Below are 26,661 nucleotides of genomic sequence, written 5' to 3' on the forward strand. Positions count from 1 at the left end.
CTGTAGATCAGCAGATGTTGGGGTTTTTCTTTAGTCTGATGTATCACTTCATTGTTCGCTCGTGTTGGTTCTCTTGTCATATTTTTTGGGAGACTTGCGTACATCCGCCAAGACATGTTTTTTCTGGTCCCACTAACATATTTTTGTGAGCAATTTTAGTTCTCCAGGGGGTGAAAACACTATTTGAATGTTTGTTTGTTGTATGCTGGGGATATATTGAGGCAGGAGGGCTCGAATCTACAACAGAATGTTCATGATGGAGACTACTATAGAACCTAGTCTTGGTGAAATAACTTGCCTCCTTGCCTGGTGTATGGTGAAAACATGTGAGAGTTCAGTGAGAGCTGAACTATCTCACATGTCATGTATCACTGTATGCCTGATAAGATATTCACCATGGCGCTTTTTTTGTCTGTCTCTCTGTTTTTGTTTTATTCTTATTTGAAAGCTGAATGGGTATCTTTATGATGGTTGTTGCTGTTGTGGTTGGTATTTTCTGTGCTAGCTTGGTATTAAGATTATTATCATCATCAGACATCATTATAGGGCCTGTGTTCCACTACTCAGCTGTTCATGTTTCCTTCATATTCTTACAATCAGTATATTATTATTGGTGCTGCTAATCATAATTTGTTTCCATTTCATGTAAAAGTTATTTCACCATATAACATGCAAAGTACATTGTTCCCAAGAAATCTTATAGTACATGGACATGTAAATGCATATAAGTTATAATACTTTAAATACTAGCTGCAAAATTCAAAATGTGACCATGCAACCAGTTCACTGCACATCACAATGCACCAGTGTTGTTTGCAGGCACAGCAATGGGTAATGCACCAGTATACACCACCCACCAGTACCACGTGGAGTAATCTAGGTTCTGGCCAGGGAGGGGTGAGACCCACCAGCCTGTTGACAAGGATTGCGCATGTGCACTGTGCGGCCAAGCGGCAGTAATCTAGTTAGTGGAGTGGTCTCTTGGGGAGTGCGGCTCCGAGGATGGTTCATAAGACACTAATCCAGTGCCCACTCCTTTTCCTCTCACCTCCCTGATACCTATATATATAAACACATACAAATATATATATACCTATATATGTGGATGTATAATATATACACACACACATATGCACATACATTTTCACTACAAAGAAACATTTTGGAGTTAAGACACATGATTTGCACAAATTTCAAGCAAAGGTAGTAATGTTATTGTTTTAACTGTCTTTTTCTTTACCTTTCTTTCTACCAACATATATATTTGTCAACCACATTCAAAATGTGAAAATGATGTCTATGGTAAATCATCAGTGGGATGCGTGTTGTTGAGTAATGACCAATGCATACAGGAAATGGGGAATGCTATGGTGTTTCAGCCTGGTAATCTGGACTAGGGCTGTGGCCTCGAAACCTTACGACACTGTCATCCTTGGGCTGGTCTGGTTCAAACTCGTCTGTATCCGAGTCACACATTGTGTAGAGTTGATAGAGGTAGTGGAAGAGCTTGGGCTTGGCAGTGCCAGCACTGCGTCTCAACACATCTTTCCTATAGCGTTGGAAAACCCCCCACAAGTCGCCTATTGGGGACAGAACCAGAATAAACCAACATTTATCACATAAAAGAATATCATTTAATTCTAACAATGAACACTGCTGGAGGTAATAAAATCATCTATTAGGTCAGTGAACTAATGACAATACAATTGAGTATATATATGTAAATATGGACTCTGTGTAAAAGTACAATCATGTGACTTCAAAGCTGCATATCATTAAACTTCTAGGTGCAGTGGACTTCCGTGATAACAAAGTCCTCAGGACCAACAGTCTCTTTTGTTATATTGAAATTTCTTTATAACCGAACATATAAACAATAAAAAAAAACCTAGAGCCGATAATTCTGCCACCAGGACTTTTCTTTCATTGTAATTGCAATTTTGTTCTAACCATGTTCATTATAACAGGAAAACATTGTATCATCTAGTACTAACACCCCCCCCCCCCCCCCCCCCCCCCCCCCCCCCCCCCCCCCCCGGCCATCTGAACCACTTGAGCAATTTGCATCCTCTACCCTTAAGAATAATTCCTACCACGTTTGGACGTTTGGTTAAAATAGGACCATGAGTTTTAAAAGAAAGAGACCAAACTGCAAAGAGTTTATGAATGATGCATAACGCAAGGAAGACATTTTTACACAAGGGATGACAGATGGCAAACAATCACAATGACTCATACAAGTGGTACCATGCATACATGGTACCACTTTGTAGAATTTTCTTCCCTTCATTAATACAGTTGCTGCAACTGAATATCTCTGGGATTACTTTCATTGCCTTCAAAGTATTTCAGCACCACTCATTTGTCATTCAATATGATAACTTCTCCTTTTTTATAAGATCACTGTGTGAAATGATACTATAGAGAAAACAACCCTGTTTGTGGCAGGCCTTGTACAGGGTGCCTATTTGTGGCAGGGGCTATTTCATTCATTGATGAAAAGACCCAATCAGGTGTCACTTCCCATAACATTTGCGAGTAACTCCTGCTTGTGTTCTGAAGTGGGACTGAGCACACATGATGTTCGTTAGCTGTTTTATTGATGAATGAAAGCGGTTCATGAAAGGTTCATTTAAAAGTACATTATCTATCTATTGTTGTGTGAAAATAATTTGCTTCAGAATGGTCTCATATTCAAGTAATGTGCAGTTTAATGTTTCCAGATTAGCATGCCTGTACAGTGACAGGGCCTTAAATGGCACATTACTTGAATATGAGACCGTTCTGAAGCAAATAATTTTCACACAACAATAGATATATAATGTACTCTTAGATGTATCCCACAAGGACTGGAACAATCATCCTCCAGCATTCCCACTGATTCCCACTGATCAGTTACTAGCCATCCCCTTTAAATACATACCCACAGTCACAGCTTGTGAGCACAGGAACTCATGCATGGCTGCCATGTCGTCACATAACTCCTTGTCACCAAACGAGAAGTATGCCACGTCTCTCCCTGCCATGGCTGCAGCCATCAGCTGTAGCAAGCCTTTAATATAATTACACAGGCAAAGGAATGGAAATTACATTCAAACACAGTGCATGGAAACGACAACAACAAAAATTCATCTTTTACAGGTCAAATATCATTGTATGCTGTATCAGTGTTTGTGTTATATGTGGGATCGTAACATCCTTAAGAGAAACTAGAAAAGCACTCAGAGATGGCAGATTTCCACTAAGCAGCTCATTTCCACTCATATATGAATGCTGAAAATCACCTGATCTCTCAGTGATAAAGAAGCCTTGTGTTCACCCTATCAGTTTCCTGCTGCACAGTGCCTCAAGCAGAGCATGTGCTTTAGTGTGTGAATGCAACCTTCAAATACATGCAGCTTGAACTCCTAAGTTCTCTGACCCTAATTGCCAAAAGATAATTAAAAAAAAACCTTCAAAAATCCATGGATCACTGCCAAAATATAATAATCTGTTCCTTGTGTCATCATCAGATTTTCCTGTAAGTTTCACACAAATCTATTCCCAACTTTTTGAGTTATTTTGTAAACAGACAAGCAAACAAACAGACAGTGACAAAAACATAAACCTCCTTGGCGGCAGTAATAAAAGTAAGTCCTGCTAAGTTTGATTTGCATTTTGCTCTTTTTACTGCTGACAGAATTTATGATAATGAAAGCCTTGAATCAAAGATGACACGCGATATATTTCTTCTTTATATTTTTCAAACATAACACTGGATGTTCAAATTACCTGGTATTTATTCTCCTCATATAATAGCAAAACAAAGACAAACATTTGCCATGCCATTTTCTGTGCAGGGGCTTCACAGTCAGCATAGATAAAACACTGAAAGAAATCAGCCCAATAATTCTCTCTTTAATATCTTTGATATTCTTTGGTGCCCCAATATTTCTTGATACATCTTTTGACCCTATTTTAACTGGGGGGGTCAAATTGACCCCCCCTCGACGTTTCGCGCCACGATTTCGCAACGCGCAAAGATTTTGCCGCGTCGTTTCACGACTTTTTTCATTGAAGTCTCCCGCATATTTACAGACCAAATTTGCGACGTCCGGGTACACCGTTTTGAAGTTACATAATGTTTTGCATATGCATGTCAACCAAAAAACAGCTCAAATTCATGATAACGTGTGCAAATCCAATGCAAATTGTGTTTTTTGGTTAAATTGATATAAATTAGATTATTTCAACTTTTAACCATTGAAATTAATCAATTCTAGTGTAGATAAGCCTGAAAAAGTGCCTGCAACAAATTTTGGCAAAAAAAAAAAAAGAAAACAAAAGGTCGAAAAAACAATAAAATACATAAGATATTAACAAAACAATAAAAAACAAAAGAAATTGATTTCGATTGTGCTATTTTTTTTACACGAAAATTGTTTGATGTGTCTTGAGGAATTCTGACACAAAAATTTAGCAATCCTCCAGTCTTTTTAATGGAGTTATAGGTGAAAATATGATTTCATGCACAAATTTGCATAATTAATTTATTAAAAATAGAAAGGCAATATTTTTCTATTGTATGACTATGTAATCTTGTAGTTGACATCCAGCTCTATCTTCAGGCAAAATTTCGCGGCGATCGCGCGATCGGCGGCCGAGATCTGAAGGGGGGGTCAAATTGACCCCCCCTCAGTAAAAACTTGGTCTCAAATAGCCCAGTTAGAATAGGGTTAACAGTCAAACAATCATTACTTTGCCCAGCACATCATGTTAGCATTGCCATTCCATGCTCCTTATCCTGGGGATGAAAAGGGAAGACAAACATAATTGTGTTGTCAGAATCATTTCAATCTAACACTTCTTTATTGAAAACTAACTACAGTATGTGGCTAAGGAGAGCAAACACTGACATTAACAAGAGAAAGATAACTTACCTTTGGTCCTCTTGTCTCCACCAAATGCTCCACAACCCCAGTTGCCCGTGGCAACAGCAGGAAGATGCTCTGGTGCTGCATTGTCACCACAGAAACCACAGTATGCCTGCAAGATGTCAAACATATCACCATTCAAAGTGAATACATCTTCATATGATTAAATAAAACTCACAAAATTAATGTGGAAAACTATGTTAGAATTGAAATTATGTGATACAGGGTAATGAATTTACAATACCTTCAATATCACAAAAAAATGGTGGTAAATCCCTTTATAGGGAAGTACAGTATTGTGTTTGTTAGAATTGTTTTTAAAGTGAGAGAAACTGCAGGTTTCTCAAGCCTGTATAAATTATTCATTAATTTTCTTTCTCACATGACTAAAGTACAACTAAGAACACAAATCTACAGGGACAGAAGGAAGTGTGATTTAGTTTTGGTATTCTCTTCTCTCCGTACTTGATGAAGTTCTACAAGATGCACTGAGATTACCAGGTACAAAACTTGTATCATATAAAACAGCACCAATGATGTGAATATCTGTCAGCATTTATTTCACTCTAAATAGTTGAAAAAGAAGCATGCTCTTTTCATCCAAACTAAAAGGCACTGTATAAATACAGAAGATTCATGCATCTACCTTATTCAATTCCCTTCGTAATAAGTCAGGTCTGAACTGGTCCTCATAGCGACGAATGACAAGGGCATCAACAGCCACTATCTCTGTCTCTCTCCTTCCCCAGCTGTCACTGTTCATATTCAATCATAAACCAGAAAGAATGAGAAAAATCCACTTCATAAAGAAAACAATTTTGGATGACACTTGAGTAATGCATGAAACAGAAAAATGCAGTTTGGGATTAATGGGATGCAGGAATTAATTTCCTCTGTTTTTATGAATCTTTACCATAATCATGATGATAATATACCACTTGACAAAAAAGTGTGAAAATAACTGGAATTCAGAGCATAAAGCACATACACAGAGAATAACTCGGTGACAATAGAGCTGCATGACCATGGCGACAATTTGACAGCACCTACTGGACTTCATAAGTAGCTTATACTAAAATGATCACAATTTACAGTCTCGTATCAAGTTTGCACAAAGTTTAACTGCATTCAAGCTACCTTTATTTTCTTTGGAATTCTTTCTTCTCCAAATGTGCACAGCCCTGCTCTTGTATTGCCATTTTCACGAAAAATTCAAACAATTTTTGGTATTCTCATATTCATACATGCACAGAGCACCGATGTAAAGCTGCAGCTTTCTTACATCTCGGGATGAAAATGTTCCTTGAAATAGTTGGCTATCAATTTCATCAATTTCATCAACACGGACCATAATAATCCAAGGAGCAAATAGCGAACAGTTTCCAAAAATATGAATTTGTCCGAAAATGTGAATATGTATACGTCATACAACTTAGTCACACTGAGGTGACCAGAGGCTTCCCTATTTGATGACTTACTGCCATTAACGTAATGATAGCTTAAAAGTCTTTTTTTTTTTTTTATATATATATATTTGCTTGAGCTTGGACAAAATGAATGTTTTGATTCCATTGATCTTTCAGTCTGACGATGTGATAACAAATATACTAAATGAGAAGGCAGTGAGCAAAGGCAAGAGTTGGATATATAACGCAGATACCAAGATTATTTGAAACTGAAATTCATTTCACTTACTGAGTGAAAAGGAAAAGAAAAGAAAACTCACATGGGGGCAGAGTCTTGAAAGTTTCCCCTCCACTTGAAAGAGTTGCCATAGCCTGAGTAGTTGTTGAATTGTTCTACACCTACACGGAGAGAATGAGATAAACAAATGTACATAAGATACAAATGAAAATTTGTCATAAGGCTTGTCAGATGTTTGATCCCTTTGCTGTTTTGAGTGCCGATTGGTGCATGAAACCCCTTGGCACTGTACCCACTGTCCAAAGCCCCTGGCACAGAGAGGGTTAAAAACAGGATCAGAGTAAGTGAAAGTTTTTTTTATTCCTGAAAACTTTCTGAACTCAGCTTCTCACTGCTTGAATAGTCACATTGTCACCAAGCATGATAAGCAAATACTGTAAAACGAGGAATGTTCGCACGCATTTTAATTTTGCAAATTTCGTGAGCGCCAAGATTCGCGGAAATGAAATGCATGCGAAAGTTCTTGTCTACACTATATGAACTGAACGGCAGTGGAATTTGCGAAAATTTCATGCCATGAATATATCATGTTTTACAGTAATCAGCATTAATACCCTCATGTCATTGCCAAAGAAAAATTCACTTCATATTCATACTTGTTTTTGAAAATCTACATGCTCATGACTTGATGTTGATACTTACCCTTGACAACAACGCATTCGTTTTCATCCAACACTTCAGTGATGAGCCGCGTCACAATGAGCTCAGGACAAATCATGAATCGAATCTCTTCCTGCACGCAGCCAAAGCCAAGCGCTCCACCACCGATATACTTATTGGCAAAGTCCATCTGGGAACAAAACATCGGTAAAATGAATGTAAGTGAAAACATTTCTCAATCAACAATCGCCAACAACATAGTGTAAAACTAACAGCTACATATTTTAACCTTTCGAAAGCTTTGTAAATTGTGTTGCTTGTGGATAATCTTCAAGAATCTGCTTGATCGATTGACTCAACAAATGTTGGTGGTCATGTATTTTCATTCCATGTACAAAGATTTTCATATCATACATTATTCAAGACATCTCCAAATATCAATATTGCGTGATACAAAGCAACAAGGAATCCTGTAAAGGTTCCATTTTGAAAGGTTTCTGATACAAATAGGGCACGGAAGCAAAAGATGAACTTCAAGCAGATAGTAATTTGATGGATCACATAACCAAATGCCACTTTTAAAGCCATACCTGCAACATTCCATGGCCTTCTTTTTCAATGGTGCCTGCCGCAGCAATGTACAGCTGGGTGAGGGTTGCTTTGCCTCTCTCCCACCGAGGCAGATCGGACAAAGCTCTGCGACATATTGTGATGGTTCCCGTTGGCACTGGCAAACACGAACAATAACAAAAATGCAATCAACACAGCTACCTGTCTTAAAGGACGAGTTCACCTTCATAGACATGTGGGTTGAGTGAATGCAGCAATATTAGTAGAACACATCAGTGAGAGTTTGAGCAAAATCGGACAATCCGTTAAAAAGTTATGAATTTTTGAAGTTTCTGCTCAGCCACGGCTGGATGAAAAGACTACTATAGCTTGTGATGTCACATGAGTACAACGATACAAAGAAAGAATAAAGAAAATTCAACATATTTCCATTTTTCTCGCATAACAAAAGAACACTCAACTTCTCTCTTTCAGAAGGCAGGGGGAATAATATTACCCTTAACATACGTCAGTAGCAGGTCGAAGAAATGTGCACTTTATTCAAAAAGTAAAGTTTTGTGAAATTCTCTTTTTATTTTCCTTATATAGTTGTACGCATGTGACATCATACACTGTAGTAGTCTTCTCTTCCAGCAGTGACTGCGCAGATACTTGAAATATTCGTAACTTTTGAACGGATTGTCCAATTTTCCTCAAACTTCACTGATGTGTTCTACTAATATTGCTGCATTCTCTCGATCCTTATGTATATGAAGGTGGACTTGTCCTTTAACTTAACATTTAAGAGAAAAAGAACAAGGACCTGTCTTACACCACTGAAGCAAAAAGATGTACTTCATTTTCATTGCAAATATCCGTAACAAAAACAAGTGCACTACTGTCAGTCCATATCAGGACTTCCCTCAAACCTTCTATAATAACTTTATCCCTTCACAGCACTCATAATATTATGTTGCATACCTTGACACTGTCAGTATTGATACTGTCACCTTCCCCTGAAATCAGAACAAACATGCATAAACGGAAATCACAGACATGACCCTCTTTCCTTCTAGACAGCATCACATGTGATTGAAACCTATACAAAACCAAATTGATGGGACACAAAATGACCAGTGGCAGGAATTTCAGGTTGTTGCTGGTGAGCAACTTCTGAAAGAGACATAGTCATCAATTCCAGCCAGAAAAGAAAATGTATCATTTGTGTGCAAAATACCTTTTTCAGCAACTCTCCTGAAGTAGTTCAGAATGCACTTGAGCTTTTCGATCTTCCTGTGATTCTTGTAACCCTGGCCCATCTCAAAGAGCCTGTGGAAATATAATAGAAAAGGGAATGCAACAATTCAATGGACATTTTAAAAGAGCATACTTTTCTACACAATAAATACCGGTAAAGTCCCTTTTTACATGTTGCCTCAAAGGTTATACAAAACACTAAGTTTGCAAGTTGTCCATCAAGATTTTGTAATTGCAATATAGGAGAATATTGAGAGGATTTTCGAGGTGCCTGGCCAAGGTATGCTATATGAAGAGTAGATGTGCCAATTAAATTTTTGACAATTACTCTTTTTTCCACAATTACTTGTGTTAACAGTCACAGGTAAAGGTCACAGATCGAGGCAAAATTTCAGTGTCCTTTGGCCATTTTCAGCTATTACATTGTACTTCAATGTTAGTGCTATTTTTAGTAATAGAAAAGACGAGAAGGAAGCAGCAAAAGTATTATTTGTGTGAACGCAACAGTAGTGTCGGGTGAAATGTCACAAAAGGTCAAAGGTCATGGTACTTTGGTTAAACTCATTTCTTCTCAAGCCATAGCTTCTTCGAACTAGAAATATCACATAATATTTGATGAGGATAAAAATGGATAACAATTACTTGCCTGAACTGACAGAGGTGAGAGGTCAACAGAAAAGGTCAAATGTCATTGGGCACACATGTCTGATGATGTCTGCACTAATCTGCATTCCCTACTCCTACGGAAGCTTCCTGCCAATTTTTAGCAGAAACAGAACAGATGGACAAAAGCGAACCTGTTGAAATTGATGTCTGGAAAACGGGAGTACTCTGATTTCTTCTGCTGGGCATTGCGGCGAGGGAAGGTACAAAAGAAGGCGTTGGCCAGCAAACTGGCTACTTGCTGCTGAGACATAGTGATGCTGTGTGTTCTCTGTCTCCTAAGGAGTGGAACTGCCTATAGCGACACAGAAAGACAATTAAATCATGAGCATCATCATCATCATCATCATCCCTTATACTACACAGTGCCACAAAAAGAACTGCATGGTATCATGATTGGGAATTATCTACAGCAACACAACTGACCCCAACCCCTAACCTTCACCCAGAACAGCATGGGGATCACATCTACCTTTTAACTGTTTTGCATCCTCTACCCAAATGGACAAGAAAAAAAAATGATTGATAACAGCCATTAATCTTTTCTTTGTTTGCTGATGTAACATCCACACCCAGGTATTTATGCTACCAACTGGTCTAAAATGACACATGGGTAGACCCTAGTCACTAGAGAAAAATGCATGTAGAAATACAGCCCCTAAATAGTTCTTACCTGAGTACAGAGCTTGGGAAGCTGAAGTGCAAGTTGGACCATTGCGGGCAGAATCTTGTCAAAGAACAGTGTGGTCTCCTCCACATCTAGCACTTCTGTGAACAGAACATGAAGTGCTCGGAAATTCCACCGCTGACTGTACCTTGCATTGTAAGTCAAAATGGCCTCCTAAAATGATAATCAGTACAGGTAAGAAAGCATAATTATTCACTCGATTAAGTCCACAGGCATCTGTTGCTGACCAGTTATTAACTCGATGAAAAATGATAATAAACTTAGTTTTGTTCATGGTTTCTGAAAAATGTGCACAACTAACAACTTTTGCCATATTGTAACTTGCTAAATACACATCTTGTAAATGGGCAAACTAAAACAAGACAAAGAGAAGAGTATACAGCTAGTTACTCTGTGCAGTTTTGTAGTCTCTTAAATGAACTTGGTTCTTAAACATGGACAATGAAACAGTCAATTTACTCTCAGCCAAATCTACATGTGATGAATTCCCTGTCTAAGTGATAAAGCTGAAGTGCAAAAGTAGAGTGACGGCTTTAAATGCATTCTTTAATGGAGAAACAAAATAAAAAGATAATATATTGCCCCTCGTGGGTAAAATAAAAGTAAACACTTCATGGCGGAGGCATAAAAACCCCATATATTGCAGATATATATCGTCCCTGGGGCGACAAGATCTTCTATCTACAAAATGTCAAATGTTCAGGAGAGCAAAAAAAAAAACCAAAAACATGGCAGCCAAAGCACTGTATCCAATGGGAGAGATATTCCTTTGACATGCCATGGTGGCTTCATTTTGGGGGTAAGACATCTAGGATTTGGACAGGACATCACTGAACTGATTATCTAACCATTAATCCAAAAAAAGGCATTTTCACCAAAACTGCAGATACAAGGTCTTGTCACCCCAGCAACGATATGCATTTTGTATGTGACCAGCCACCCAACAAACTAAAAAAAAACACCAAAACAAAGTATAAGAGATGTATACTTGGAGAGAGGTCTCCAGCAACCTTGTGTGAAGTTGGAGGAAAAGCAGTGCTTGGTTTAGATCTTAGTAGTGCAGTGTATGTAGGATGAATGCAAATTCATTTTTGTGTACTCTGTGTAAAAAAAAAAAAAAAAAAAAACAGATTGAATGCAAATTCATAATGCGTACTTTGCAAAAAACAGATTGTATTTGACATATTTTATGTGCAATACCTCTAAATCCAGTGAGTTCTTGATTCCACTAAGCAAGGTGGCTTCTATCAGTTCCCATCTGCTCTGAACCTTTTTGAGGCCTTCCTGTGTGAAATGATAATGGAAAACACAAGATAACAAACTTAAGTTGAAACTCACTCCTTACAGCACCTAGTTAGGAATGCACTAGGTGCAGTTCCTTGTGAAATGTATCTTTGCCATTCTTAATGGAATACATTACATTTTAGTATTGGCATCTAATGAATAAGCTAAGTGCATCACACAAACTGAACATTTTACAGAACATAACAAAATACAAACATCAGAACTGAATATTAGGTAGTGTACACTGTCCAAAACATGTCTATTAAAATGATGGCATGTTCATGTTAGCAGTAAAATGGCAATATCCAGATCCAATAATCAGAAGCTATATAGAGTACTAAAATACTTTACATTTCCACATATAAATTCAAGAGATGATGGTCCAACAACTAAGGGCATGCGGTACACAGAGCAAGTAAAGAAAGTGGCATCAAGTCTGTATGTATGTGATAAGGTATGTAATAAAAACACATAACGTACATCCATTGAGACCCTGCTGTTGGAAAAGATTTCAAGCATGAGTACGGACTCTCAAATGTTAATTAACACTATTACTGTCATTGGGTATACCACTGAAAAAAAAAGAAGAAAACAAATACATACAGGGGTATCCATTTATCAAAACCAGTGTATGTATACCGGTAGTAGTCATACACTGCAACTGATTGACATATTGCCCAACATTGCCGTAAATAAATGCATTAATTTTATTAAGTTGAATAAAGTTGTCATACATGTTGTGCACTGCACAAAGCAATAATACAGGAGAACTTATCTTATCACGCACAAGTGTATGCCCATCACTAAAGACAGTGCACTACTAGTACACACACCACCACTAGCTAGTTTTGAGCACAAGGTACTGAAATCAGAGAGAGCAGCAGTGCTTGAACTAGAAATGTCGCTACAGCGACTGGTTATACCCCCACCAAACAACATTTCATAAGCTTTGGTCAAAACAACATTTCATAAGCTTTGGTCAAAAAACTGAGGAAGTAGTTAAATCCGCAAGATCTTTCCTTGATCTTCTGCCATTAATATGCCGTTACCATGGCAACGTACTTTCGGGTACTGTTGAAAAATGCGTCTTGCACATCTACAACCAAAGGCACACATCTGTACCAAGTTTCATGGAAATTGGGCAAAAACTGAGGAAGTAGTTTGCAACACAAAATTTTCCATCATTTTGGCTCATAATATGTGAGCTGTTACCATGGCAACATACTTTTTGTCACTGTCAAGAAATGTGTCATGCTGACCTATATCCTAAGACAAACATTCAATATGAATTCCATGAGAATTGGAAGAACACTGATGAAGCAGTTTTGCCATGAAGCATTTTGCCCTATATTTTACCAATAACATGCCGTTACCATGGCAACGCACTTTTTGCCACTGCGGAAATATGTGTCTTGCACATTAACATATTCAGATGAACATCTGTACCTAATTTCATAAAAATTGATCAAAAACTGTGGGAGGAGTTCGCGACGCAAGATTTGTACCCATTTTTGCCCATAATATGCCGTTACCATGGCAACGTACTTTTGGGTACTGTCAAAAAATACGTCTTGCACATCTACAACCCAAGGCACACATCTGTGCCAAGTTTTATGGGAATCGGTTGAAAACTGAGGAAGTAGTTTGCGACGCAAGATTTGCAACGGACCGACCGCCCGACCGACCGCCCGACCGACCGCCCGACCGTCCGCTGATTCCTATATACCCCCTTCAAACTTCGTTTGGCGGGGGTATAACGACCGTCCGCTGATTCCTATATACCCCCTTCAAACTTCGTTTGGCGGGGGTATAAATACCCATCAGCCATCGGCAATTTGCCGCCATGCCCCTCCCACTGGCCGAAATGCCCTTTTCGAAATCAAACCATTCAAGGCCACTATGCACTTTGATACTTATTTGCACCCCTTTCAGTGGATTTATGAACCCCTCAATAAACTGGCCTTGACCCAGATTTGATGAACTTTGAGGTCTGATTAGGCATGAGCCTTCTTACCTGGTTCTCCACTGGGTAGAGGTTCTCTGGTGAGCAAGGCATCCGTACATGCTCACTGTCCCATCTGTCATCATACTCCTCAGGGCTTGGTTGGGGCGGAACGACTCCTTTTGAATTGGGCTGAGGAATAGATGTAGAATGTAAGGTCCAAGTAAATCAAAGCTCTGTTCATTGAATAAACATGTCTTTCAAAAAACAACAACAACAGACGGAAACACAACAAAGCCCCAAAAACAATGAACAAACAAATCTGTACAATGATTAATAGACAAGGTTTGAAGTGATAACAAATATGCTAAAACACATGTGAACATAAAAGTGAAGTGAGGTGTGCTATCATTGATTGTGACAGTTTCGACTTTAGACCACTGATATACAAAATTATATCAACAACTGAAAACTTCTCAAGTTAATTTTCTATATAAAATATGTGATATAAGAAAGACAGGCATCAAGTGTCTCATGGACAAATCATCATTTAAGCATTAAAGCCAAAGAGTCATATAAATTACACAAAAAAGAAAGAAAGGAAGGAAAATCCTACAAAAACTTTCCAATGTACACTGTACCCGACAGCACACAACAGCCGGAAAAATTGCAAATATGTAATACTGTAAAAGTGGATATTTTTGCGTGACTTGGCTTGGCTGGGTAAGAAGAGTTTCGCATGTTTTTAATTCCGCGGATGCAAGACATCATGCACAGGAACATATGGCAAGTAAAAATATTCGCATGCTTTTATTTTCGCGCTAGTTTCTGGTTGCGTGAAATGCGCGAAAATTTCAACAACTCGAATATTTCCACTTTTACAGTAACGGAGGACGAGGCTTACCTGTATGAGGACAGAGTGGTCAGTGGATGGCCTTAATTCAGGTAATGGTGGTAGACATCCCGGTGCTCTATTTAAGTCCGAGATAGGACAACCCTTCCAATAGGTATCTTCTTCTTCTTCTTCCTCTTTTGATCTTTTTGCAGTTGTTGGCTCCTCAACACTATGCTCAGAACTTGGGTGGGGGGGGGGGGGGGGGGGATAAAAACACAGATATTGTAGAATGGATGTGTGGGAAGTTCCAGATATTGTTTTCATGACAGGAACAAATGAGATCCTCCAAATAATTGTTAGCTGTATCGTGCAAATGCCCTGATAATCATTTACCTGCATACACACAAAATATCAGTTGAGTTCAGCAAACTACTATGTGCAAGTGAAGAAATATTCTCCTTCTCAGATATACAAGCTGTTTATGGAATGCGATTACATTTTTTTAGTATTATATTGCAATGACAGCATTAAAAAAAAAAATGTTAAGGAGGACCAATCGATGTTTTGAAATTCAATTTATGGATTATCTATAAATAACTCTATGGTAATTGCAGAATTTTTAGGTATCTTATTGACAACACACACTCATCTACAATTAACAGAATCAAACGCAAGTTTGTGGTACCTACTCTGTAAACAAAGGCTGCGATCCATCATACTCCAGCGTTGGACTCATTTCCACATTTTGCCACGCATCTCTCTCTTCGAATCCCTCTCTGGACTCATCTCCATCATCGAAGCCTCCTTCTGCATTAACGGGACTCACGGGGCATCCCTCCCTGGAGGTGGACGGAATATTTCTGTTGTGCCGATCATTTATTTCTGCATCTTCAGTTCCGGTTTCGAACATATTTTCACGTCGGCGCATCCTACCGTGTGTTCTCTCAACAGCCTCAACAGTATCAGAGCCATGAGTCCTTTTCCAAGCAAGATTTCCAGATGCTGATGGGCTCACTGCCAAATCATCAGTTTTTGATGAAGTCTTTGAGGCAGCGTCCCTGATGCCCAGTCCATGTGCTTCCTCAGGGGTACAGCTCTTTTCTGGCTGTGAATCTTCTAGATTGTGAGGAGGTGTTGTCCACGGTGAGTGGGCTTTCCTGAGTGAACATAACAGATGTGATTCCATCAAATACTATTCCAGCAATACATATATATCTATCAAACACACAAGTAAAGCATGTTGCTGAATGAAAGTGAAACGCCATACTACTGGTAAGCACACAAGCATGTTTTAGTGACAACCAATGTTGTCTTTTTATCATATTTCAATTTAAAATATTACACACTTTTTGTGAAACACAATTTGAATTACAATCATGACTGAAATGCTGTGATAATGTAATCCTCATTAGTCTCCACCTGAAGCTGTATTACAAAGTTGCTTATCTCCATTTGACACCTCGTCTGGTTCTGTTTTGCAACATGAGGACACCACCTTTCTAACAATTATTCAAAATGAAAGATATTTAGAATCATCACACTGTCAGACAAAATAAAGTACATTACAATATTTGATACTCAAACTAGATATATCGCTACGGCGACTGATATGCCTCCGCCATAATGCATGGTTCTCCTAATAGGTCTATAGTACAATGTCTTGACAGTGTGTGATGACAGTTTCACACAATTGGCAAAATATTACAATGACAGGTTTGCCACAAATGTGCTGAATGTTCACTTTCCTAGAACTAGGTTCAATTGGATGAATGATTAAAACGTCAGAGTGCAGGTATTTGGGGAACTGATGATTTTTACTTGACTTTTGACCCTTTTATAAGTTTATGCATTGAGTAATTTTCAAGGTATTGAGAAAAAGTATAATTTCAGTATCAAATGGGAAAATAGCATTATCTAAACCTGGCCTTTGACCTTTGACCTCACAGTTCCAAAGAGAATCACTGTTAGGTTGAACATGCATAAATATGTAAGTTTCATGATGATACCTTGAGTTACTTTTGAGATATGGAGGAAAAAGTGCAATTCAGCACTTTCACTTGACCTTTGACCTTTGACCTTTTGGCAAGAAACTTCCCACAGAATATATATTGGGTAATACATGCATACATCAAGTTAAAAAAAAAAAAAAAACCTTCAGGCATTGCATAAATATAAGGAAAGTAGTGATATTTTGAGGAGTTGACCTTGACCTTTGACCTCCTGACCTTTGAACCATGACCCCCAAATTCCCTAGATAATCACTGCCCATTGGAACAAGCATATATACTAAGTTCCATGAAGATACCTTGAACCATTTGCGAGATATGGAGAAAAACATGAATTTTCAACCTTTTTTTTTCAAAAAATAACCTGTGACCTTTGACCTTTGACCCCGTGACCCTAAAATCCAAACAAAGTATTATCCCCCCCAGGATATACCCTCATACCAAGTTTGATGTAAAACCACCACACGGTTCTTGAGATATCGACAAAAACAAAACGGGACGGACGCACGTATGGACAGACGGACGGACGACCCGAAAACATAATGCCTCCGGCCACTTCATTGGCGGAGGCATAAAAATGATACTAATTAATTCTTAATAAGAAATATGTAACTGAAGTTTTACTAAAGGGAAAGATCATTAGTGTGGGAAAGATTGCGCTCTGGATATTGAACTACTAAGACAGAAGGAATGAAAACTACTACATGTACTAATGTAGTCCATATGATTAATTTCAAATATAGGTGACATTTGCTTACAAAAAATGGGTTCACAAATGGCTAAATTATCAACAGAATATATATCAAGTTTTGAACACAGATGTCATATGAAATCTCCACACATTTAACCAAGGGGACTTTTGCAAATTTTATGCCACATAGTGTGCAAACCACTATGCGCCGTTGAGCCGAGCGAGTCAGGGTAGGTGGTCCATGAGGATAGAAGGCAGCAGTTGATATGTGACCATTTTAATTATTTTACTGAAAATCACAAGAAAACATGACTAGAATACCAGATGATCTCACTCATATATCTTTTTATGCAAGCTGGAAAATATGAGACTATTCTTGATCAGTTTTGTGCCAATTTTCATTTTGCCAACACTACTGATCAATACCAAGGACTAAACAGTGTATACAGAAGCAAATGGATTTATTCTGACAATGATATCACTACCCATACTTGCGTCTCTCTGCCGCATCTGCGATCATATCTCTCCTCCTCTGAAGGTCTGCTTTATCTTCTGCACTCATCTGGAGACTCATCTCGTCTAGTGGCAGCTCCTCTTCCTCCACAGCTATAAAAGTAGATCACACAAGAAAAAAAAAATAATAATACAAATAATAAATCAAATTTGTGAAGATCGCAACTGCTGATCTGTAAATTAACAAACATGTCAGAAAAAAGGAACCAGTGGGACTCGAACCTGTCATCTACTGCTTTTCGGGCAGTGACACAACCACCAGGCTGTCCCTGGTTGCCGAAATTCTGACATTGTTATGTTAAGTAGTCCAAGGCAGACAAGGCATATTGAATGAAAGAGAGATATTATTCAGACGGGTGAAGGTTCAGGCGTGAACTTCTTCAATTTTCCTTTTTTCCGACATGTTTGTAAATTTGCAGATCAGCAGTTGCGATCTTAACAAATTTAATTTGTAGACGGAGACATATTGAAGAAACTCACACCTGAACATTCATCCCTCTGAATAATATCTTTCTTTCAGGGTTACAATTTGTACATATTTTCTTGCTTTTCCTGGCATACATTCAAGAGCAATGTCTCTCTCTTTTTCTTCTTTTCCTTTTTTTTTTGAGTACCATCTCTTCATCAAGTTGATATTTACTTTCCACATCCCAAAGGATCCAATGCCCAAATCAAATTTCATGTGATAGAAATAAAGGCACTGAACAATTGAAGAAAAAGAGAACTCTATAAACTTCAATGATACATTCTATAGAACTCAATTTTTATGAAAACATTTACCATGAATAGGTGTCCCTGGCTTCAAAGGGGAATTACCTAACCTGAGCTATGAGTAGGCCCTACGAAGAGCATTCTAAATTGAATGAACAAGGAATTAACAATCCATAATATTATAAAAATAACTTGATATTCATGTGTACCATCATGTTTCATTATAATATCACCTCTTATAGTCTTGTTCCCAGGTGAGAAATGGGCATCTAATGTGGACTGTCTAAATCTCTTGGCAGATCCGTCCCTCTCCCTGCCTCTTTTCTTGGACATTATCGATGAGCAGTCATCTATCGGTGATGAGCAATGATTCTCCTGGTTGGACTGGAAGAAATCACCAAACAGTCATTTTATGTACTAGCTCAGTCAACCTTGCTGCCAGTGGGTGCAGTCATATAAATGTACTAGGAAGAAAAAAAGAGAAGTAGGAGAAGAAAAGACAATTAACAGAATGAAGTTTACAATAGCATATGGCATCTTGATGACAAGAGACATGCTCCAACCTGTCCCTCTGCCTCAGTGAACTCACTTTTCAGTTCTTCATCCCTGTGTTCATATTTCTCCTGTTTTCTCCAATGCTGTTCTACGCAACTCTCAAAAATGACGTCAAGACACATTGGCTGTTTAATAACTTTGGATCACAGATGCATTGAAGTTTGTGATTTTTTAAGTAAACTGCCTTTCATGTATCATAATTCTTGAAACTGTAAATATCACTCAACTACAGAACTTACTTAGAAGACAAGTGTATCCAATTTCAACTGAGCAAATGTTTTCCTCTCACATCTAGTGACAGTATTGTTCAATGTACATCCTGCTACACAAACATCATGTTTCTAGCAAAGCTTGAGCATATTTTGATTTGACTTTACCCCTGGATGTAAACTTCATTAGATCCACTCAAAGCATTTGTAAACAAGCTCACAATAGCCAACTAACCGGTGCACCAACTCTCTTTGTCATGGCTAGTAGGGCCTACTTTGTAAAATTAGATTCTGGCTTTTGAACTTAAAATTGTGACCAACGTCCATCTACCTCATGACTCAATCCACAACTATCAGCCATCTTTGTGCAGTCATAAATATATTCAGAGGAACATACAATTGTAAGTTGAAAAAAAAGTTTAAAAAGCTACAAAGATAAAAGACAATATGGGATGATCTATGAAATAAAATAAAAAAGGGAATAAGATAGTTAGAAAGTAATTTACATTAAAAAACAAAACAAAAAATGGTACCGGTACATAACAAATGTGTGTATTGGAAGTTTTAAAGTGAGACCAGCAGTAACCATCCAAGAGACACATATTCCGTTATACACATTTATATCTAATGTAGGTCTATACTCTTCATAATCTACATTTCTGCAGCACTGCAAAATAAGCCATGTATGAATTATGAGACAACCCCAGGCTTGAAACCTACTTTAGCAGCAGAAACGAGTAGACAGGGAAAATATAGAACACATCATTCAATTTTCCCATTAGAGTCTACCGTACTATCGTCTGTAATTAACTTTTTGGTCACCAAAAGGTCACATTAAAGAGACCGTACAGTTCTGGTATGAGGCGAGGATTTAGCTTTTAACATTTTGCGATATATTCAGATCAGAAACCACTGGCACTGGCACTGTATGAGATGTCAAAGAGCATGCAGTTCTAAGTTTAAGGGGAATCAAAAGTTTATTTGGTGAAAATTGGTTTTGAAATGGCCGAGATATCAAAAAAAAAAAAAAAACGAGATGTGAATGCAATTACAATAAAAATATAGGTAAAATTTTAAACAGGAATCATGGGTAGCATTTATCAGTATCACGTAGAATATCGAGCATCAAACATCAATTCGAAGCTGTGGGACTGACTCTACAGCTATCTACCAATGTCTACTGTCTACAGTCTTGCAAGACTCGAGCTACAGGTGTAGATAGATCCAATCTAGACTATCTGTCCGTCAAGGTTTAACCTCGGTTAGTACATTGTAACTTTTCTGCTCTCAGGTATAAATGGAAACATTTCGATAAAATTTAGCAAAAGATGCACCGAACCATTACTGGACACATACGCATACCTTTTGTTCAGCTAGATCTAGTATTTCACAAGTGACAGGCAATTGCATGCACAGTGTATGCACCGATCATACACCTACCGCACGCACATGCAAGCACTATATACTAGCATGCACTGCGCGCAACCATCAAGGAGGTGGAAGAGCCTAGCTCTTTCGATTAACCAAAGAGATTTTCCCCAGTGAGGAGAAAAATCTCTTTGATCTTAACACTAGTCACTAGTACCGCCCTACGAGCAAGAAAATTGTTTGTTTCCGCAAGGTGTTTTGTTTGTTTGGTGTTTTTTTTTTTTTGTTCTCTGTTTTTTTTTTTTTTTTTTTTTCTGGGGGGTTGAGATATATATATATATATATATATATATATATATATGTATATATATATATATATATATATATATATATATATATATATATATATATATATATATATATATATATATATATATAGCAATAGGTTTCTGCTCGGAGTCAAAAAAGCAATTGATTCACAACAGTAGTTCAATATGAAAACTCCGTGAGAGACGTAGTTTTGACGAATTTTCGCCCATAGGGCTTTGTCAGTCAACTTGACTTGACAAATTGACTTGACAAAGCCCTATGGGCGAAAATTCGTCAAAACTACATACTGAACGACTGTTGTGAATCAATGTATAGGGGCCTATATATATATATGTATATATATATATATATATATATATATATATATATATATATATATATATATATATATATATAATATATAGATAGATAGATAGATATGAGGAGTTTATTTGCAAAAGGGGTTAGATCCACTTTCAGTACTTTAGAGAAAAACTGGTTTGTTTGTGAGAATTTGTATGGAAAGTGTATGGAAAATCAAAATCTAATTTTGCTATAATTTCTATTCAAATGTTTGTCTGGATTTGAAATTTTCATTGTAACTAACTCAAATGGAATTCTGTGCAGTGATGCTAATAACTCAATTTTCGTCAAAAATGGATCTAACCCCTTTTGCAAATGAGCTCTTCATATACAGGATGGAGCTCAGCCCCCCTCCACCTTTTTTTTTTTTTCATCATACAAAGGAATACATAAGGAGTCATCACTTTGGGCCCCGGCTTTTTTTACCCAGGAAGTGCGTATAAGTGGCAATAGAAAGAAATTGATAGAGACATGAAGTATGAGCGTGGTAAGGTTATATTTTTGCGCTGAAGACCTTTTTTTGTTGTTGTTGTTTTTTTGTTTTTTGTTTTTTTTTTTTTACTTGTCAGCTGAAGATGCCCAGAAGTGGAAGGAGAAAGATGAGCTGAAGACCTGCTTTTGTTTTGTGTTTTTGTTGTGGTTGTTGTTGGTTTTTTGTTTGTTTTTGTTTTTTTGCTTGTCAGCTCATGAAACCCGGAAGTGCCCCCACCCCCAATTTTGAAAACGCTCCGCCGGCCCTGTGGAGCATTGACCCCTGCCTTTGTGTATCCACAGGGTCGGTGAAGACAGGCCCTCCCTACTTTTCTTTTGCCTCAGTACATAATTACTGTAAAGGAAATATTCATTGATAGTCTTTCTTATCTCCCCTTTTCAACAGCAAATACGAAGACATAAACAAGATTGGAAGGTGTTTGTTTTTCCTCTCTCTCTCTCTCTCTCTCTTTCTCCCTTTATGTACTTCCTCCTTTACAGCATGTCATCATACATACAATGAAGTCGGGAGATGATTTTAATGATGTTATTAAAGAAGTAAATCAAAGACGACTGGACGATAGCTGATGAATAAATGGGAAAGAGAAATAAAGCACGTGCATCATGGCACGTTTATCAGGAATACGAACAAAAGCCAAGCAAAACTAATGAATGTCCTTTTGTTTCTTCCTTAAAAGTATATCTGTATAACTATCATTATTATATCTGATAGCATGTCAATGACGATGTCATTAAAATCATTTACTAGTACAATTAATTATTGCATCTTTTCTTTTATCTGTTTGTTTGTTTGTTTGTTTTGTTTTTTTTTGTGGCCAGCAGGGTACTAGTATTCTCGAATCACGTTGACGCGCGCCCTCTGTATGTTCTTTCTTGCCATTTTTTATGAATCCTCTTTTCGATCAGGCAGCCGTACGACGTGAAAATGGTAATGAGGAGTGTCAGGAAAATCCGTGATATCCATCGCAATCTGAAATGGATATTATGGATTGTCGATAAATCATGATGAATGAACTGTAAAGTTCTCCGAGAATGAGATATTTGAAATTATGACAGCATTTTTCGAAGATGAAATGGTCTGAATTTTTAGGAAATGGTACCGACTGTGTAATGTAAAGTACACTGGCTGTACTGTACGTATCTAATGACAAAGCCAACACCGTAGTCAGACATAGATGACTATATGTGGGACTGTACCAAATGATAACGTGTGTACTTTTGAGCTGGGTCCTACCTGCTGTGACTTGTGTTTATCTTGTAGGTTTTCTATCGCCAATATCTACACTTGACACAAACTGCCCTCATCCCAGTCTTCACTCTATCAGCTCACAACCAAACTTCAAGAAGTGCCGTTTTATAACCACGGTGCATCGAGTGCTGTGAACATGACACGGCAGCTGAACCGCTGTCATGCGATCGTCTAAAATCGTGCATTTGTGTCATGATCGCGGGCGAGGAGTCTATTTCTCCCCTTGGTTCCATGACATTTTGCTCCTGCGACATGAAAATTGAAATATCTGCAAGCTAAGCCAAACAAATTCTCCCCACACACATCAACCCTAGTCGCCTAGAAATCTAACCGTAATCCTAATCCTCGCATCAAACTAATTAAATTTTAAACCTAAAATTTACAACCCTATCAGCGTGATCAGTATCACAACCTTGACCAAAAGATTGATCTGTACATGTATGTAAATTTATCTTGTTGGATCAGGGATATGTTCCGCGAGGAGACAGAGTGCAACTTCTAGCTGCGTCTGGCTTCACAGAATCCCCTTTGTATGGAGGAGAGCTGTTATTAAAGTGAAAAAATTATAAAAGAAGACTCTGGGCAGACACTTGTGTGACTGATTTTTCTGTCTAAGACTAATCACAACCCTAACTGGCCAAAAAAGGGCCCCTACGTTTTTATTTACCCAGGCATGATGATACTCCGTAGATCTAGATCTGATTTCAGATATTTTTTTTTTTTCACAAGTCTAGACATCTATACACATTTTGCTTTTTGCATGTATCAAAATCACCAGAAAATTTTGATTTGATTTGATTTCGATCTAGTGGCTGTAAAGTGCCATGCAGATTGATGAATCATTCGAATGCAAGTTAAAATGAAAGGTATTATTGCCGGTAGTCTATTTGTAACTAGAAATTTACTGTAGACCATACATCATTTTCAGGGATGTTAGAACTAGCATTACATTATTGCTTAGAATATTGTCAGTTGACTGTATACTTGATAGTCTAATTCTGCACTAGCTCTACTTAAAGTAGATAATATGTAACCATGATATAGTTTTTAGAATGGTAGCAGTTGCATGGAAAAAAAAAACAAAAAAAAAACTTATGAATATTGACATTTTAATCTAGTTATTCAGAATGTATAATTCTCTAATTGGAGTCAGACTGCATAGAAGCCCCAAATGATTGCAATTATTATCATTATTATGTAGATCAGATATATATTTGGCATTTGCAAGACAATACAAGTGATAACAGATAAACGGACAAAACAAGCAAAATACAAGGATACAAGATGTTGGGCTTTCCCTGGTGCGCTTCCCTAAGTTGCCGGGTGACAGCCCCCTCCCCCCCCCCCCCAAAAAAAAAAAAAAAAAAAAAAAAATGTTGACTCCTTAATTATACTTTTTTCTTTTTCTTTTTCTCTTTTTTTTTCTGCTAGGGGGAAGCAATCACAATCAGGACAAGGAAGTTCATGACCAACCGTCTCCTTAACAGGAGGCAAATGGTGAGTACACACAAAGCAGCCAATGTCTATAAAAGGAATGCAATGGACCAATCACAAGTGCTGTGCAAACTTTGATCCTCTTGTCATGATGACAAGCACCACCTGAGCTTATGTGACATGTCTGTACCATGTTGCACTTTAATTGCACTGAAATTACTGAAGATATGAGCAGACCTTTAAAGATAGGTGAGATAGTAGCAGTAGTATTGTATGCCCTGCAAGAACTCGTTGATGTTCATTCTGTACATAAATGTGTTTCAGAAAAGGAAAGATCTAGATATATTTGCCACTGGATTTTACTCTTGAATGCTTGCCTGGACTTTGCTGATTATGACTTTTCGCCCGCCTGGCAGAATCAAATTTTCATTTATGACAAAATTGGACAGAGTTTTGAAAGCTCTTTCATTAGAGCTGGGAATTGCCTAATAAAGACTACACATATCATTATTCTGAGGAATATTTGTTAAAGGTGCATGGTCCCGGTGTTTTAGTCAAATGCGTACGCGGGCGCATGGTGCAAGTTTCCTATAGATGCCTATGCTATCGACTCCTCTTTGGCGCTTACGCTGTGGCCCACTTCCCCGAGTCCGAAGAAGTCCAATCCACTGTAGTAAGTGGTCCGATCACAGTTCGGCTTATGATTCGGCTGACGGGGATGACAGCTTTAGCAAACTTCTTTTGTGATGTCATAATAAGAAGAACATATGCACGCACCCTAGTATTACTACAGACTGCGTGATGCGCAGAGAGACAACGAAGGCAACGTTACTTAGCAACACCTACGCGCTTTACTCTTGATGACAGCTCAACTTCGGCAATCTTCGTATCAATGCTATCGGTGATCGGCAGTATCATCAACAGCGCCCTCTACACTACCGGGACTATGCACCTTTAATAACTATACTTGTCCAGGCAGATTTGCTCAGTAATTGGAACACATAGTGCAGACAGCTGTTTACGGTGAGTGTGATATTCAGCCAAAGAGCTAATACCATTGAACCACTGGGCCAATCTTTTTTTTTTTTTTTTTTCACAGTACATTGTATGTGTATTATTATTGATATATAATAATAACTCTATTATTAACATTTCCTGTTAAGGTTGTTGATGTGATCCACCCTGGTCAAGCCACTGTGAAGAAGACAGAAATTCGTGAGCGCCTGGCCCAGGTCTACAAGACTACACCCGATGTCATCTTCGCCTTCGGCTTCCACACACAATTTGGAGGTGGCCGCACATCTGGCTTTGCCCTCATCTACGACACGCTGGACTACGCCAAGAAATACGAACCCAAGTACAGACTGGCAAGGGTAAATACGAAATCATAAATTTTGGCTTTAGAGCTGATTAAAATGATTACTTGCAAAGTGTACCTACCAGCAAAGCATTGCTAACTGTGCTTGCATTGACTTGGACAGCTAACACTCTAATGGGAATATCAGTTGGCTCGATCTTAAAGCTATGAAATTGGCATCCTTAGTAATTACACATGCATAAAGTGATTACTGATATAGAATCAACAAAGAGGTTACTAGGGGTTTCAGTTCCCCTTTCATGGATGATGATCATCATTGTGAGTTCTGGTGGCAACTGTACCATGTTCTTTGAAATTAGCTCCTGCATTTTGCTATTTTTTTCCTTTTCAAGCAGGGCAAAGACAAGTGTGTGACTAATTGACAATAGTATACACTTGATATCATCACAATGAATTAATGACAATGTAAAAAGATTTGACATGCTCATCGAGATATGTGGTTTTGCCAAAACAATGCAAAACAATACAACTGTGATTTTGCTGGCAAACTACATATTGAGATAAAATCCCTGATGTTTTTTTTTTTTTAAGTGTGTGTGTGTGTGTGTGTGTGTAAATACTAAAGAAATGATAAGGAATGATTTTCATTCTGCCACAGCTGACAATCTACTGGTATTTGCTCAAATATCTAAAAATTGCTCAGATAGAGATATGTTTTCTTTTTGTCAAAACACTGCAGTACAGTAGATGATGATTAAAGATACATGTATCAGAATGCTTTGTTGCTGACTGCACCATTAAGCGGAAAAGTTTTGTCCCCCACCCCCTTTTTAGCATGGACTCTATGAGAAGCCCAAGTCATCATCAAAGCAGAGGAAGGAGAGGAAGAACAGACAGAAGAAGGTTCGGGGTACAAAGAAGGCCAAAGTCACTACTGGCAAAAAGGTAACAGAAATGTTTCATTTCTATACGCTGTACTTGCCATGCAGTCATATATTTTTCCCAACT

At 37.9% G+C, this 26,661-nt stretch overlaps 2 protein-coding genes across 3 annotated transcripts in view; one reads left to right on the forward strand and one right to left on the reverse strand.

Moving 5' to 3' along the window:
* Positions 1–1,245: 1,245 nt before the first annotated feature.
* LOC140228289 (poly(ADP-ribose) glycohydrolase-like) lies at positions 1,246–18,816 on the reverse strand. Its single transcript, XM_072308515.1, has 16 exons — positions 18,590–18,816; positions 17,624–17,738; positions 15,125–15,592; positions 14,505–14,676; positions 13,673–13,792; positions 11,575–11,658; positions 10,360–10,527; positions 9,821–9,981; positions 9,004–9,095; positions 7,808–7,944; positions 7,260–7,407; positions 6,640–6,718; positions 5,560–5,668; positions 4,920–5,025; positions 2,924–3,052; positions 1,246–1,580 (listed from the first exon to the last, which is right to left on the reverse strand). Exons 1-16 carry the CDS (start codon positions 18,687–18,689, stop codon positions 1,366–1,368), a joined length of 2,403 nt encoding a protein of 800 aa, XP_072164616.1. The 5' UTR covers positions 18,690–18,816; the 3' UTR covers positions 1,246–1,365.
* A 3,700-nt stretch (positions 18,817–22,516) lies between these two features.
* Positions 22,517–26,661, forward strand: part of LOC140228291 (small ribosomal subunit protein eS24-like) — a 109,186-nt gene continuing 105,041 nt past the window's right edge. For both annotated transcript variants that reach the window (XM_072308517.1, XM_072308516.1), the window contains exons 1-4: positions 22,517–22,580; positions 24,333–24,398; positions 25,499–25,708; positions 26,488–26,598. In XM_072308517.1, the coding sequence (XP_072164618.1) occupies positions 22,578–22,580; positions 24,333–24,398; positions 25,499–25,708; positions 26,488–26,598 (390 nt within the window). In that variant the 5' untranslated portion in view covers positions 22,517–22,577. The remainder of the gene's footprint in view (positions 22,581–24,332; positions 24,399–25,498; positions 25,709–26,487; positions 26,599–26,661) is intronic.

The sequence above is a fragment of the Diadema setosum genome, chromosome 5 (assembly GCF_964275005.1).
Source record: "Diadema setosum chromosome 5, eeDiaSeto1, whole genome shotgun sequence".
NCBI classification, from domain to species: domain Eukaryota; kingdom Metazoa; phylum Echinodermata; class Echinoidea; order Diadematoida; family Diadematidae; genus Diadema; species Diadema setosum.